The sequence below is a fragment of the Phocoena phocoena genome, chromosome 18 (assembly GCF_963924675.1).
Source record: "Phocoena phocoena chromosome 18, mPhoPho1.1, whole genome shotgun sequence".
Taxonomy (NCBI): domain Eukaryota; kingdom Metazoa; phylum Chordata; class Mammalia; order Artiodactyla; family Phocoenidae; genus Phocoena; species Phocoena phocoena.
In genome coordinates, this window is record NC_089236.1 from 5,759,557 (window position 1) to 5,775,811 (window position 16,255).

The following is a 16,255-nucleotide window of genomic DNA, read 5'->3' on the forward strand; positions in this document are numbered from 1 at the left end:
CTGATGCAGTGGTGGAACCAAAGTCTGGGTGTTCTCGGTTGGAAAGCAAGAGACGCGAGTTCCAACCTGAGTTCCAAAGAATGGCTCACAGGGCGACCTTCATTCTGTCCCTGTGCTCCTAGCCTTAAACTGTAAGCTAGAGAGAAAAATTAATGAAACGGTTAGGCATGGGTACGGAAGAAGAGTAGATATATATTGCCTACCTTTTCCCAAGGCAGGGAGAGCCTTTGCCCCCAGTGGACCGCACGTGCCATCTACCAGCTCCCATAAGACCCTTGAGTCCAGGGGTCAAAAAGTATTCGAAAGTTACTCAAGAAACGAACTGTCCCTACCTTGCTTTGGAATGATTATGGTTACAGGGATGCCAGAACCACGTGATGGTAGGTTGAGGGATACCGTAAATGGTGCAAGTCAGGATTTGTCTGCTGCCCAGTGGGTAGAGAGTCGGGTATGGAAACGATGATACAGCCTTTTCATAAATCTGGGGTTTCACTGAAAGGAAAAATAGGACAGAGGTCAAGAGCTGTTCTCATGACTCCCTCCTGGACCACAGCGAAGGACCACAGTCTCGCTGGTGTTGCTGTCAGGGAAACACACATGGACAGGACCCTCGGGTCTGTCATTATAATGCCAACTGAAAAGCGTATGTACATTCCGACCACAATGATAAAAAAAAAAAATCATTGCTTACGGAAGAGAGCAAGCAACCATGAAATAGTTGGGATGGGGAATCCGTGGTTTTTAAAACAATTTTTTTTTAAATTTTGCTTTCTTTGTTATACTGACTTTTGACACACATTTTCACGAATTTCACCCCCACCAGAACCAAAAGAAAGTCTGAAGAGTGAACTTACCATTGACAATTAGAGTGGCAGTGAGGTTTTTTAACACATTTGACTGCTTTAGGCCCAGCAAGATCGTGTAATCCCCTGCATCTTCGGCAGTCACATCTTTGATGATTAACGAATAGCCACGAACCAAGTAGCGGGCAGATTTCTCAGTGGCTGGTAACCCATCTTTTAACCTGTGGTTAAGGGCACGATCAGTATGTCATGTCACATTGCCTCTCCGATATCACCTTAACGTTGCCATTTAAGGATGTGAGATCCAGTTTAGACATCTGGAGCCTTGGATCCTCAATATTCCTTTAAAACATTTAGACACTGACTTTTTAGTAAAGCCCAGCGGGATTTTCAGACTGGGACACACTTCATGTTGATTGGCAAAGAGGAAGGAAGGAAAGGCAAGTGACGGTTTGATGCACCCACACGGACGCTGGTCACCACTGTGACTTAAGTATAACCTAGAAGCACAGGCTGATTCCATCTGACATGTTTTTCAGAGTTCTCCACGAGATCACTTCTCCAGATAAAAATAAAAATAGATTTTCCTATTGTGGCCTCACGTGGAGTTCTTATTAGTTATATAAATGGTCACACCAGTTGCCCTTTCATGAGCTAGAGTGAAACCAAGATTACCAAGGTTCTTTCCCATGGGGAAGAAAAGTGAAGGCAAAGAACTCAAACAGAAGGTATAAACTTAAAAAGAATTTTTTTTAACTGCAGAGACAGACTTAATGCCTGGATACCATGCAGTTGCATACAGAACTGAGAGTCAGGCTTGAAGGCTTGTCCTGGCTCTGCCACTGTGTGCCCTGAGCTTATCCATTTGAGCCTCAGTTTCTCCGAGTTTCTCAAAGATCTCTTTTACTGTAAAATTCTAGGATTTCATTAAATGACAGTTCTTTCAATGGGCATTTTTCATCTGTTAGTAGGAGTTTACTGTGTCCTGCATAAAGCTGTAATATTAGGAAGGGCACTGGTTCATAATCATGCATGTATTACATAGTCATGCAAATTCCCATTACTAGTGGGTCTCAGTTCCAAAGCAGCTAAAATGCCTATGCTCTGTTTTGTGACTACAAATCCCATTTTACTAGCCTTGAAATTATTTCCTCTAAACAAGTCAGTATTTTCAAAAATGGGTTGATATTTTTGGTTTGTTTTAGGTCCTTGCTACTTAGCTACTGAAGAAATCAGCAGTGTTGAACAGTTGGGGATACTCTCAGACACTGAAAGAGGGAATGTACTTCCCAGAGCGATTCAACTCCTATTCAGGAATAATGTACATTCATAATATCTAAAAAGTTTCATAGTAAATCTCCTATGAAACAAACAAAAAATCTCCTTTCTACTGCGACGGCATGAAGGGGCCTAGCACAAAGTCTCATTTTCTCTTTAATTCCCTATTAACGATTTGAGGAAACTGAAAACAAATGCTACAGCCATATGATACTGAAAGCAGATTCTATATCGTATGGGTTGTTTTCCTAATCAGTTTTGTACTCTTTGTTTAGAATGTGGTGGCTTGAGCCAAAGATCCTGGCGTTTCAAAATGATTTAACAAAATGATTGCAGATTATCAACAGATTACATTGTTTTACAGCAGGTATTGGGCTCGCATTAAAAAAGACCGCTTAAAGAGTTTCTGAATTTGCAAACTTCGAGCCAAAAAACCCTTAATTAGTTCAAGTAGGGCCATGAGTGCATCCCTGCCACTGAATGAGTCTTGTCTCTATTGTTTGTTTAATTTTAAAACAAGACTGGAACTTTCAGCCCAGCAGTATCTCAAAGAATTAATTTTCGATAAGAAGAGAATTATTATCCTCATCACAAGGGCCCACTTCTTCAGGGTTAATAGAGCATGTTACACACTAGAGATGCTTCCTAATCATTGCTCATTGACATCATAGGAAGGTTTAGAGAGGCACAAATTTAGTCGCAGGGAGTGAATGACTAAACTGAAATGAGCGCTCAGAAAACGAATCCCTTGCTCCATCCTGTTATTTACATTATTTTCCTTCCCCTCCAGCCCTTCCCACCCACTCCCCTCCCAGCCCAGAAATCAGCCCAAGTTCTTAGTTCTTCACTGCTGTCTGGGAAGCTTATCTTGATTTTTTTTTTTTTTCTTTTCAGGAATTCAAGTCACTGGGCTCCTGCATCTTCCTACTGACAAAGCATATCTTAAGCCGCTAGGAACATAACTGTGAGCCTACCATACGACTTCTGGCGAGGGAAACGCCTTCACTTTCACAGAGAGCCGATAAGACCGCGTGCCAGCTACAGTCTCAAACACCTGCTGCTGTCGAGGTTTCACTGTGATGAATGCTTTATCTTCGAAAAGAGAAGTGATAAATCCATTAGAAAAGACTACATTTATGTAAACAAAAGAAAACCAAAAAAAAAAAAAACGCCAACTCGCTGCCTCATTCAAGGAGGGTGCAACCAATGCCTAAGTAGAGCTGAACTATGATCAAGGCCATCGGTGAGCCCAAATACTGATCAGTGAATAAAATCACTTCAGAGTACTCTAACTGGTTTAATACTTGCGAAATCAAATGGTCCCAGGGATATAAAAACCCAGTGGCAGGGCAACAGAAATAAAACACCTTAAACACCTATACTGAAACAACAAAAGTATAAAGATACTTCTAAAAATCTACCCGGCCAATGTGAATACCACGGGAGAAGGCTGTTCCACGCCCTTCTAAAATAACTAATTTGATATAAGACGTCAACTGGAGAAAGTCAAAAGAATATCAAAGGCCGCTGATAGAACGGTCCCCTAGTTTCTGCTCCTTACAAGTTTTTCTTTTCAGTGGTAGAAACAAATAAGGTTTATTAAAGATTCTAAAGAGGGTGAAGTATTTTCTTTACAGAATTTGCCTACTGGCACTGAGCAAAACTAGTAGGATTTCAGGAGCGTAACACCAGAGATAGAAGAGCATCAGTTCTAAATAATTTATCACAGCATCTTTTTCTCTAAATCAGTAGCAGTGCCTGAGAAATTTCTCCCAGAAAATGAAGGTAAAACAGACTGTGTTTTTCTGTTTTGTTTACACGCAACACTAAATAAAGAATTTCACATAGATTCTAATACCTGACTTATTAGCCACAATAAATTTGTAAGGAAAAGGTTCTGTAGCCAGTGCAAAAGTATTACATTTAAAGAACACTTAATGTGATTTGCTCTTTGGCGGGGGGGTGGAGGGGGACAAAGTTGTATTTGTTCATGACAGCGTACCTCTTGGCCAAAAGAAGATTTACGTTTTGTTTTGTTTTTTTATAGAACCCTCCAATTCTGCAGTGATTAGAAAGCAGAGCATGGGTTGCTTACCATATATATGCACTGAGGTGTTAACGGATTTCAATGACGGGCCGCTTTTCACATGACAAATGTAAAGTCCTTTGTCTTTGTTCTGCACTTTGTCAATAAAAAGAATGCTGTAGAATACATTGTTACGGGAATTGCGTCGGTCAATTCGTTGCCTTATAGAGGCTCTCTTATTTATCTAGAAAGAAAACGGGTAACAAACATAGGAGGAGTCACTGTTTGCGCTCAGAGTTAGAGCATTTCTCAGATGATTCCTCAGACTAATATTTTACGCTAAGAGGCAAACCCACCCAGAGCGAGATGCACAGAACCGACATCTCTGTCTTGATGTGTTTCCAACACGCGCCGTGGAGGCACTGACTTAGCACTTCATTTTCCTCAAATGGACTTTCACACACGATATCTCAACAGTTTCTCACAAGCCAGGGAGATTGGCAGGGTTATTGCCCTTATTGTAGATGAAGAAATTGAAGCATCAGAAACACTGGCCAGCGTAGCCTGGGAACTTGGGTCTTCTGAGTACAAATCTAACTCTTCCCTCCAGCACCTACCTCTCTAACCAGTAACCTGTTCTCTAGGCAGCGGTATCACACACAGACTCGGGCCATGATTAGTATCTGGATTAATCACAGGGTTTCTCTTAATAAATCACCACGTGAGTTTTCTTTTGCTTCCTTTCAGAAATGAAGGGAAAGATTATGAATCCTGGCTACACCTATTAAGGCGTAATGATCCTAGTTTCGTTATTTCCCGATTTGCGCAAGGCTTGCCAATATCTGCTAAATACCACTAAATGGGTCTGGGGGCCTGCAAAGCCATCAACAAGTTTAGCCAGCGATCTGGGGGGGTGGGGGGGGGTGCCGTCCTATGTTTGCAGGCCTCAGGCTCAGCGGTATAAACTGGCCACAATGACCCACTCCTGGCTTTGCGAAGATGAGGTCACCGTGCCTTTTCCTTTCATTGTTCCTTCCTTTCTTTTCTTTCTTTTTTTTTTTTTTAAGCATTGCATTTTATAACACATAATATGTTATTTCCTCCTCTCAGTTCGTCCCCGTGAGGAGGCACGGAAAAAGACTTTGGAAGCTGGTCAAACTAATCTCTGGGTCTTGAACTTAGCTCTGCTGTGTGCCACGCTGGATAAATTCTACCCACCTGTCCTTCTACTGCCCTGTTGGAACAGACACATGTTACGCCATTTTCTCCATTCTCAGCAGCGACCACAGAGAAGACATCGATCATAGCAATCAAAAATCAGAGATTCTGGGCTTCCCTGGTGGCGCAGTGGTTGGGAGTCCGCCTGCCGATGCAGGGGACGCGGGTTCGTGCCCCGGTCCGGGAAGATCCCACATGCCGCGGAGCGGCTGGGCCCGTGAGCCATGGCCGCGGAGCCTGTGCTCCGCAACGGGAGAGGCCACGGTAGTGAGAGGCCCGCGTACCACAAAAAAAACAAAAAACAGAGACTCTGTGCCCTACGTGAAAGGCTGAGGGACCATCGGCAACTCTGTTCACGTCGGTATTACTTCTCCCTTCTCCCTTTGAAAGAAGGCTTTCTTTCCTTTCTCGAGTTCGAGTAACATTGGTATTGTTTCTGCCCTGGTACCCTAAAACTGCCCCTGGGTTTCAGAACAGGGTCATCAGCACCGTCCAGCAGCCACGTGTGGTTATTTAAATTAAAATGAAACAAAATGTAAAATTCGGCTCCTTGGTCCCGCAAGCCACATTCCACGTGCTATTAGGCATAGGTGGCTAGTGGTTAGCGTTTTGGACCACTTCCATCACAGCAAGTTCCACTGGACAGCACCATTTTCGAAGGTTATGGGCATTCAGCAGATGTACTACCACACTCACAGCAGCAACACCGACAGGGTACACGTTTCTTCCCTCGCTCCACGTACTGAGTATATGATTTCCATCAAAACCCAGAATATATTACTACAAGTCGTAGCATTTTTATTTCAATGAAACGATACCATTTTCTAGAAAATACCTTATGACTGATGAGTCAATGTGTCCCTACAGGGCACCTGTGGCACCATTTTGTTGCTAAGTTATTCTGTTTTAATAGCAAGCAATGTATATATTATACAGCACAGGGAATATAGCCCAATATTTTCTAATACCTGTAAATAGAGTATAATCTATAAAAATTTTGCATCACTATGCTGTACACCTGAAACGAGGATAACATTGTAAATCAACTATACCTCAATTAAAAAAAAAACAAAACTCGGGACTGATGCATTCATCTTAATTATACATGCATAATTTAATCATAAGCTAACTTCGTGATTGGGCCATCTGAATGACGTAACAACTGATTTACCTGGGATATGCCACGTGAATCATATAGACATACAAGAAATGGGGCTGGAACCACTTTCAGATGTTTCTTAACAGTTTACTAGAGATTCCCCGCCTAGACGTTTTTAAAACAATGATTGTTTGCAAGGATGTTTAATTTGAATGGGAACACAACTCAGCCTTCATTCTTCTCATTTTTCTGAAGGGCAGAATTGCTCCTTTGTCACTTAACAAGTGGAATATTGGATGGCTGGGTTGTATTATCTTTTCCAAACATGCTCCAATCGGGTGCCTGCGTGTCTGCCGGTCTCTTAAATTAATGCGCCGAGACGACAACTTTTTGTTGTTGTTTTTACAAAAGATAGTCCCTGCCTGGCATGTACTGATAAATTTCTCTCTCATCTCTAAATCCTAGAGAATCATTTCCAAGGATGAAACAATCCCCTTTTCCACCCAGAATCATGCAATAGAAATACCAGCCTATACACTTCAAAACAAAACCTCCAGACATCAAAAGACCGTATCTCTGCCTATCACACTCATGAAATGTCAGGCAAGGGAAGCACCCAAACCAAACCCAAAGCTTCTTTATTGACTTGAACTGCCAGAGGAGTCAGAATATTCTGCTTTTTCCCACTTCAAAAACTCAGTTTAGCATTTCACTTGCTAAAGCTAAATACTGTCCTATAGAAGAAATAGAAAAGTAGGTCACTCACCTCCCCAGGGTAACTCCAGGTCATCTGAACTCTTGTGTTCAAGGGAGTGGTGGCCGTACAGTTGAGGGTGAGAGCATGACCTCTAAGTAATCTGACTGGGCTTGGCGTGCTTATTTGGACGTCTGTGATTGTGTTGGCTGCAAGCATAAGAAGTCACATTTTTTTAAAAAAAAAATCAACGTTTCATTAAGCAGATAAACCCTTGAGTATTCTGGCTTATGCTCATGCTTTCGGAACATCACTTACTTTGTCGAAGTGTGAGATAGTTTGTCTTGTACTCATGTCCGTTGACTGTTGTTTCACAGGTCAGAAGCCCTATTTCTTTGTATGTTGCATTTGATATTATAAAGCCCTTCCTACTGTCCCACGTTATTCTTTTTCCATCAGGGATCAGAGTATCAAATGGAAACTGGAGAAAGAAGAAACATGCTTTCACAAAATCGTATTAGCGCTGTGGTAAGAGATTCCCTCACAGTTTGTGAAAATGTAATTTTTACCGCAAATGAGAATAGCGCAGGCAAAAACTCCAGGTTGTCATAATTGGTTCTTTAGTTTTCTTTGCATGTAGGAAACGACACATTAACTATGACAAATTATAGTAAGCAGGGTAGTTTGTTACTAGTCTTAGCAACAAGCTGCACCCACCTAGGGTAGACCTAGTGGTCGTGTCAGAATTCTAGCGGGAGTGCCCGTATCTCTTTGGCCTCTGGGAATCTCTGTAATAAACTGGCCGGATACTCAAGAGAAAAATTAATTACGATTTTTTTCCATTAGGGCTGCCAGGTTATCCTCTTGGTCTCATCGTCGGGAGCTTTTAACAAGCCATACCTTGTCCTCTCATTTTGCATGATTTGTTAGAGGTGGCTGTCTTAAAAGGACTGTACATAATTCCTGGTCCCCCAAGATTCACAGCATTAACTTGGCACTCACTGGGGTTATCCCTCTGGGGAAGACTGAGGGTACTGACTCTGCACCTGGAAGGGAAGCGCCCAGAAGCAGAGGCTCCTGACGGTGAAGAGAGCCGAAAACGGATGTGAGGCCAGAGACAGTTATGAATGAAGTGCTCGCAAATTCCTAGAAGTATTCCCAAACACAGGCCGAACAGAAGTAAAGAGCCCACGATTTGATTCTCTGCTTATGCCTTCTCCTATATATCAAGGACTTAATTTACACCTTCTACCTTGGGATTAGACTTTGTAAAGGGCCACTGTCTCATAGAGCAGCCCAGCCAAATTCCCATGATGCCAGATTGGCGGCCAACTCCAGAGGCAGTGGTCTGACAACTGCTTTTATCCCCAGCTGGACAAGGGGGAAAAAAAATCAGATCACCTTCTCACAACAGATTATAAAGATTCATAGAATTAACCGCCATAAGGAAGTTTCAAATCTTTTCTATCTTCTTTAAAAAAGCACACACCTTACATCACTCTATCCACAATATCCTTTATATATATTGCTTGTGGAAGGAGCGAATCTGACTGGGATCTGTGATCTGATGGCAGAGATTTCTACTCCAAAAGCACTGGTTGCCTCTCCCAGTGAATATGTCTGCATTGGTGTATGTTACCAGAGCGTTACGTGGGTTTGACATGAACTGCATCCTGTTTATTAAGAACTGAAAGCAATTAAAGGATGCGCTTCATGTTTCAGTAAATTAGGATGCTACCTGTAAACTGAGGAATGCCCTGCGTTCCGCGGGGGGGAGAAAGGAACCTTCTAACTTGGTGCAAACTATTAAAGGAAAAACTCAGAAAAATATAACTCAGGGATTGAAATCTGGGATGCTTTAAAAACATGTGAAAACAAGCACGTGCTGAACCTACAAGAAAGGTTGGCCGATGGACTTGGTCTGCACAACTTAAAAATACATCAAATTCTCCTCTGAAGGGTTTCTCTTACTCGATCCGTTACTGCCACTCGTTGTAGTTCCTTGACAAAGTCACTTTATTTCTAGCTGACAAGAGCTAAAATTGCAAACGACTACAAAGCCCATCAGCTGTGGCAGTGTGTGTGTCATAAAGGGGCAGACAGATGGGCAGTCTGGAGACATTGCTGAACAGGGAGGCTTGTCTCCAGCTGACCGGGGCTCTGCCGAAGCAGGCACGGGAAAAGGCGGGAGCAGCAAGTTAGAAGAGAAAGGACAGTAAGAGAAAAGGAAGGGAACGATCTTCTGTTAATTTCATGTCAGCATGTATGTGTAATAGGTTAGAGTATTTTCAAAATATATGTGATAAACCAAAATCCTGGTTAGAATGTTATGCTTCTCTCCCTCTCTTTTCTTTTTTCTTTTTTTTTTTAAATGTATTATAGATCTGGGTGGGAAAACACAGAAAATAAGCTTTCCCTCCCAAAATGTTTGCACGTGGGGATTCGGGAAAGTTCCTCAAACAGACCAGCGATCTGCATTAGGGCGAAAGGCAAGGGGTGTGCGTGAAAAGAGGAGTTTCATATCCTCATGGTTTGTTCCATATCAGTCACAGGCCAATTAGCATCTCGGACTCAGAGGGGTAATGGCAGGCTATGCAAAACATCACGATAAGAAATCGATTATTGGGCATTAAACTCTTGGATACGTAACGTGAACAGCTAATCCTTGAACAGGCCTTGCCTGTGCCAGGCATGGTCCTAAGGGCTCCGAGCACCTCACGTAGGCTTCCTAACAGTCAGGCGAGGTGGGTGCCCCTGTAACCTCTCCCATCTCTCCAGTGAGGGCACCGATGTGGAGGGAGGTCTGATAACTTGCCCATTTTCCAGCGGGTTAAGTGGTAGTGGCGGGGGTGGGGGTGGGGGGTTGCAGAAAGAATCCAGGTGGTGTGGCCCCAGCCTCTGCTCTGAACCACTCTGCCCCTCCTCCTATGCAGACTAAACCATGAGCAAAGGATGGCAGGAACACGGAGGAAGAAGACAGGACACGGGCTCCAATGCCCAGTGTGGCCTGTGGCCTGGACGTCCCTAACTCCCTGGGAACCTTAGTTTTTTCTTCCACCAAGTGAGTGTGACCCCGCTGGCATTTCCAGCTCCAACATACTACAATTTTATATTTCCTGGTGATGATACCCAGTTGTCATGGGAGCCGAGACCTGTCACTGATGGACTATATTGAAGATTTAAGTCAACAACTTGGGGGAGTGAATGCAAGGGGAGAGGACAGGGAGACACACTACCTCTACGTGATGGGCAGTGCTCGGTGCTGCCTTGGGACAGCCTGCACTTTTCCTCTGAAAGCTCTAAGCTCTCAGGAGCCACTAGAGTTTTCCACGTGGGAAGTTTTTATCCAACTCTCAGACTCAGCACACGCCTAAAGTTACTGCAGCTGGCGTGTCACATTTTAGGGGTTTTGTCTTTATTAGATTTTACTCCGAATCTTTTTCCTTCTCTACATGCACGATTTACAACATAATATGAAGAAAAATCTCATTTATAGCTTTTTTTTTTTTTCCCCTAAGAGGTTAAATTTGGATGCCCGTCGGAAGATAAGCCTTTTGTTACAAGGAACAGCCCAACTCAAACCAAAGCAAGAGTTCTTAAATGCCTGGCGAGTCTGGTACCCTGCCTGACAGTTCTTCCTTCAGCAAAAATCTGCATTAGTAATTTGTATACACAATAGAATTGGTTTTCCTGACATTTACAGACATTCAAATTTGTGGCAATACATAAAAATGTTCACGATTGTAGTTCTTTCATTATTCACGTAGATTTACGCTCAAGACATTATCCTTTTAGTCCATGTAAGGACACGCAGGGGGATAACGCCTAACACTCACATAGTAAAGAGCTGCTACAGAAAAGTCCGCCGAGAAAGCCCAAATGTCTCTAAGACAACTATTCCAGAGAGAGAAAACGACTCAAAATTCAGTATGCTCACTTCCAGTAAAAGGCTTGTGAGAGTAGCACTGCTCAGTTTTACCTTTTTTAAAGTAACAGTGATGTTGGGTGATGTAACCCGGCAGGGGATGACGACCTCCTTTCCTTCGGTCATATTTACAATTTCCGGGATTTCACTGTGCATCTCTAAGAAAGGTCTACCTGTATCTGAACAAGAAAATGAAAATACATAAACATAAACGATCGTATTATGAACACGCAGACACTGCAGCTGGCGAGGCAGCACGGGCACCACCAGTTACATCATTCTCCTTTCGTGTAACCCATAGATCCACATTCTTCTCTCGGAATCTGGTGCTCTGTGTTTCTGTTTCTCTAAGAAAACCGAATTCCTTATTCAGGTGTTAGCCTGCCGTCAGGGAGCCCTGATGCCCTACTTTGCAATTGTGACCTGGGGGGTGGGGGGAAGAGTAAAGGTGAATATTCTGCATAAACTTCTTTCCACAGCTATGCTAAGTGCCTCAGGAAGCGCCCTCCAGAGCCTTTGTAAGAAGTCAGAGGGGGCGGGTACAAGGGTCCTCTGTCTTTGGAGCACAGATGAGGGCGGATAGCGGCAAGCTGAGGTGTCAAGTTGGAGAGAGGATTAGCATTTGAATGACAGAAGCACATGCCTTCACCGTTTTCTAGAGCTTAATGGCAGCCTAATAAGATGAGAAGGTCCGAGCTACTTCGGGTGAGGGGGCGGGCTAAAGGCAGGAGACGCAGTGCGAATACCGCATTTATTTCACGTGTACGCGACACCCGTTTGTTTAGCCTGCGCTACACATCTACTAACAGCAAAGCACGCGGAAGTGACACAGAGAGGTCTGGAAAGGGCTTTACCTCATCACCGAGAGACCACCCTTCAAAGGATGGCATTGCCAACTACAAATAATTGGCACTTGCCGTCTACCTTTACAAGGATTGAATCATGAACCGCCGCAGCTGCTGGACCTCAACACCACCTGCAAGGAGTTCAGGGTGGAGATCAGGAATGAGGCGCTCCGTGCGCTGGGAAAAACTGGCAGGACGGGTCTTCAGATAGTTAGATATTTTACGAGCCCAATTCTTGCATCTCCTTGTATCTAGAAAAGCACTAAAATCCTTCAAGGTGACGCCTGCTCCTCGTGACTAGCAGAAACCTTCTGCCAAAAACATGTGCTTGATCGCGTGTACTCCCTCTTCACACCGAAATCACACACACACCGACCTTCTCCCCTATCTCTCTGGAGCTGTTTCTCAGAGCTACCTGAAATGCTGACCCCGGGCTATAGTCTTCATTTTTGCCCCAGATGAAACTTAATTCACAGGTCTCACGTTGTGCATTTGTTTTCAGTCGACAGAATTTTGCCAGTCTCAGGACCACCCGAGCGGCTTCCCTGCGATATCTCTAGAGAGATACCTCTAGAGACCGGAATGAACGTCCTTTCAGAAACATTCTCACAGTGCACTGTGCCCTTGCCCTTGGGACTCCACTGACAACGATCTCTTCAGGAGATACTGTGCTCTCAGCTTCTCCCCTGGCTCCAGCCTTCTATGCCCAGATGGAAAGAAGTCCTGTGAGGACTCTCTGTCTGGACCCTCACCTGCTTGCTATCGTTTAGGAAGCTCATCCTGGATGCTGAATGGAGGACAAAGTGGAGAAAAACAAGAGTATGAAGGAGGCCATGGCTGCCCGGACTAAATGGGGGCTGCAGACATTGTTATGGATTGAACTTCGTCCCCACCCCCAAAATGATATGTTCTACCCCCCCCAGTACTTCAGAATGTGACCTCATTTGGGTCAAATAGGGTCACTGCCAATAGAATTACTTCAGTTAAGTAGGGTAGGCCCCTAATCCAACATGCCTGGTGTCCATATAAGAAGATGGCCATGTGAGGACAGACATACGGGGAGAACGCCACGTGGGGACAAAGCAGAAATGGAGCGATGCAGCTGCAGGTCAAGGATCGCCGGCTGCCAAGGATCGCCACCCCCAGGAGGTAAGGAGAGCCAAAGAAGGATCCCCTACAGGCTTCAGAGGGAGCATAGCCCTGCTGCCATCTTGAGTTTCTAGAATGTGAGACAATAAAGATCTGTAGTTTTAACCCCCACCCCCAAAAAAAGTGACAATGCTGTAGCCTGCTGAAGGTGAGAGAGCATGACATACACTAGAGGGGGCCCTAGAGAGACCAATCGCCACAGCCTATCTTGGATGCCCTGAGACACAGATCCCTACTGGTCCTCTGGGAAGCCTCGCTGGGCCAGCCCTTCCTGCTTCTACCCTCTCTGCCCCAGCCCATCTCAGCGGCTTTGTCAACATCCCCAGGACTCTCCTCTTTTAGCACTTGTAACACTTCTTCTCTGGCTACACATGGGATGATGAGTTCCTAGGAGAGGAAACAGACCGTATTCATCTCTGCCTTGTGTGTATTAAGTGAATGAATGAACACATGAATGAATTGCTCTCCAACCCTGTCACTTTACAGATGAGAAAACAGAGGCGTAAACAGGTATAGTGCCTTGTCTCCCTGTGAACAGAGCCAGGCCCAGAGGCCAGTTTCTCCTGAGCTCCAGCCCAGGGCTCCTTCCCCGCCCCCATCCCCTCATCACTGGGCCCGCCTCCCCCCATCATAGGAAGGGCCTTCGTGGCAATTGTTTTTCAGAGATAGGACGATTGTCTCAGTTCCCATGTGCTATGTCACACTACCCAGTGTTGGAGGAATTCTGAGAGGTCGCTCACCGAGGGACAGGGCTGGGGGCGGGCAGGCTTTGGGACGGGCCCAGCATGAGGCTCAGGGTCGGGATGGGTGGGTGGCGGGGAGGCAACAGATCTTGGTTAAGAGCACACATTTTGGAGAATTCCCTGGCGGTCCAGTGGTTAGGACTCTGCGCTTTCACTGCCACTGAGGGCGCAGGTTCAATCCCTGGTCCGGGAAAGCCGCAAGGTGTGGCCAAAAAAAAAAAAAAAACACGCACTTTATAGCCAGGGTTCAAATCCTGGCTCTGTCCCTTCCTAGCTGTGAGACTGTGGGAAAACTGTTTTACCCTCTGTGCCCCATCTGTAACATCTGCCACAAAGGGTTACTATGAGGGTGACATGAATTCATACATGTAAAGTGCTTAGAATGGTACCTGGCAGAGAGTACAATACTATGTATGTGTTAGCCGTTAATTTTCTTCTTCTGAGAGATTTGAACTTAAGGAGAGAGGGCAGTTAGGATATATGGAAATCCTAAATCATACTTATGATCTAAACTATAAAAAGTACAAATCTATATTCATATAATGGCATAGAAAAAAGGCAAAATGAATACACTAAAATGTTAGCCATGATTATCTTTGAGTGTTATGGGTCGTTATTATTTTCTTATTTACCTTCTGTATTTGTCAGGTTTTCTAGAATGCTCATGTATTATTTTATAATAAGATTTTAAATTATTGCATTGAAGTCTCAAATTCTAAAGCACCATCCAGTTTTACTTGAGGAAAACTATACATTTTGTATCTGATTTAATTCGGTTTTGCCCAGTATACTAGGAGGCATTAACTACCACATTTGTAGTTACATGTCTATTAGGAAGGCACAGTGGGTGCAGCATCTGGAGAGAGGAAAAGTTAGTTATACAGAGACAGAGACAAAGATTCACTTATCAGCACGAAATTCCTCCCCTGAATAAAGTTGCTGAGCTAGACATCCAGGCAGGGACTATTGGGATTTGATCATTCCTTTCCTTCCTCCTGTGAGTCTATATTTTTGTCTCCTTTGTGAGCCCCAAGGTAAACACAAACACCAGGAAATGGTTTAATTCACGTAACCAAACGGTAAATCCTTCACATTTAATTTACTGTCTCCTTAAGCAACCATTTTCAACAAAGGACACTGGCATAAAAAGTTCCTGCAGGAAACAGGAGACCTCAGTGCAGTCATTTTTAGGCCTATGAATGCCAACCCCAAATGAAAATAGAAGCGGCTAATGCAACGTGCCTTTGAATTTCGTCTTTCCCTTGCTCGCTCTGGATCCCTCAAACACTTGAATTTTATGATAGCTACTGGCCTTTAAAAGCCAATTGCAATTTGAGCGCTGGGCCCACTGTTCAGAAATATCAGAACTTCAATGATTTGTGTCCATCCCAGCACAATTCAAAACACATCATCTGTAGCACAGTTAATCGCGGCATTTTAAATCCGCTATGTTTGCAAATGAGCTTATGCCTGTAGATCCACACCCACACACCCACACACAGAATATTCTCCAGGCTTATTAATAGTATATTTCCTCTGCAATTTGTTTCAAGGAAGGGCTAAGAATGAACTTGCCTGACATATTATAATACAAACATTTTTTGTTTTGTAGGACCACAGTTACAGAAGAGGTCAAGGTTCCATTAATATCACCAGTAAAACCACTTACTACTCCCAAAGGACGCATTTGTCTTTGTCACAAAATTAAAAATGACTTCCAAACCCAGCCAGCGCTGCAGAGTGGTTTCCTGAGACCAAATTGGCTGGCTGTCGAAAGAGTGAGGAAGAGCTGCTCCAGAGATTGCCGGTGTACCCGCGGTGCAGACACACTGTCACCAGGGACTCGTGCCAACACCAGCGACGGGGAGGTCATGCCACCCACCCCTCTCTGAACTCTTAGAACTCAAAGCAGTGACAGGAAACTGGCACAGAATATGAGGTTTTCTCATCCAGTGGGAGTAGCTGGGCTGTCATCCTTCAGGACAACAAGCAGGCTAGGACACAGGGGAAGATCAAACAGGGATCCTTGTTCAGGATGGTATTACGTGTTTTTTCCTTTTAAAATCTGTAATCACTCTGGCACATCAGGGCACGCAGACACAGAGGCCCCAGCATGGCAATCCTCATGCCACTCCATTTCCCAGTGGCATCGCCTGGGAGTTCTTCCACTGGGTTTGGAGCAAGTGAATGACCCAAGGATTTTAGGGAGCTTTTCAGACTTGAAGAGGAGTTCAAGAGTAAACATCTTGTTTCCTAGCACTTGTTCATTCCCATGATTTTCATAAACTTTTTCTTGATCTCCTTTCCCTTTAATTTCATTTTTTTCCTTACCTATAAGTCCTGGTCAGAAGGACTCCTAGTTATTTTCAAGGAGGATGTGATTGTAATTTATTGAGGACGAAGCGAAGAAGATAAGAAACTAGTTAACCAATCCCATGAAAAGGATTCTACCTAGACATGAGAGTTTTCACATCG

The 16,255-nt window shown here is 44.1% G+C and overlaps 1 protein-coding gene across 1 annotated transcript in view; it reads right to left on the reverse strand.

Moving 5' to 3' along the window:
- Nucleotides 1–16,255, reverse strand: part of FLT1 (fms related receptor tyrosine kinase 1) — a 168,910-nt gene that overhangs the window by 107,323 nt on the left and 45,332 nt on the right. The window contains exons 4-10 of the mRNA XM_065896240.1: nucleotides 11,098–11,222; nucleotides 7,437–7,599; nucleotides 7,191–7,327; nucleotides 4,177–4,351; nucleotides 3,056–3,173; nucleotides 855–1,024; nucleotides 333–492 (exon numbers count right to left, since the gene is read on the reverse strand). Of these exons, the coding sequence (XP_065752312.1) occupies nucleotides 333–492; nucleotides 855–1,024; nucleotides 3,056–3,173; nucleotides 4,177–4,351; nucleotides 7,191–7,327; nucleotides 7,437–7,599; nucleotides 11,098–11,222 (1,048 nt within the window). The remainder of the gene's footprint in view (nucleotides 1–332; nucleotides 493–854; nucleotides 1,025–3,055; nucleotides 3,174–4,176; nucleotides 4,352–7,190; nucleotides 7,328–7,436; nucleotides 7,600–11,097; nucleotides 11,223–16,255) is intronic.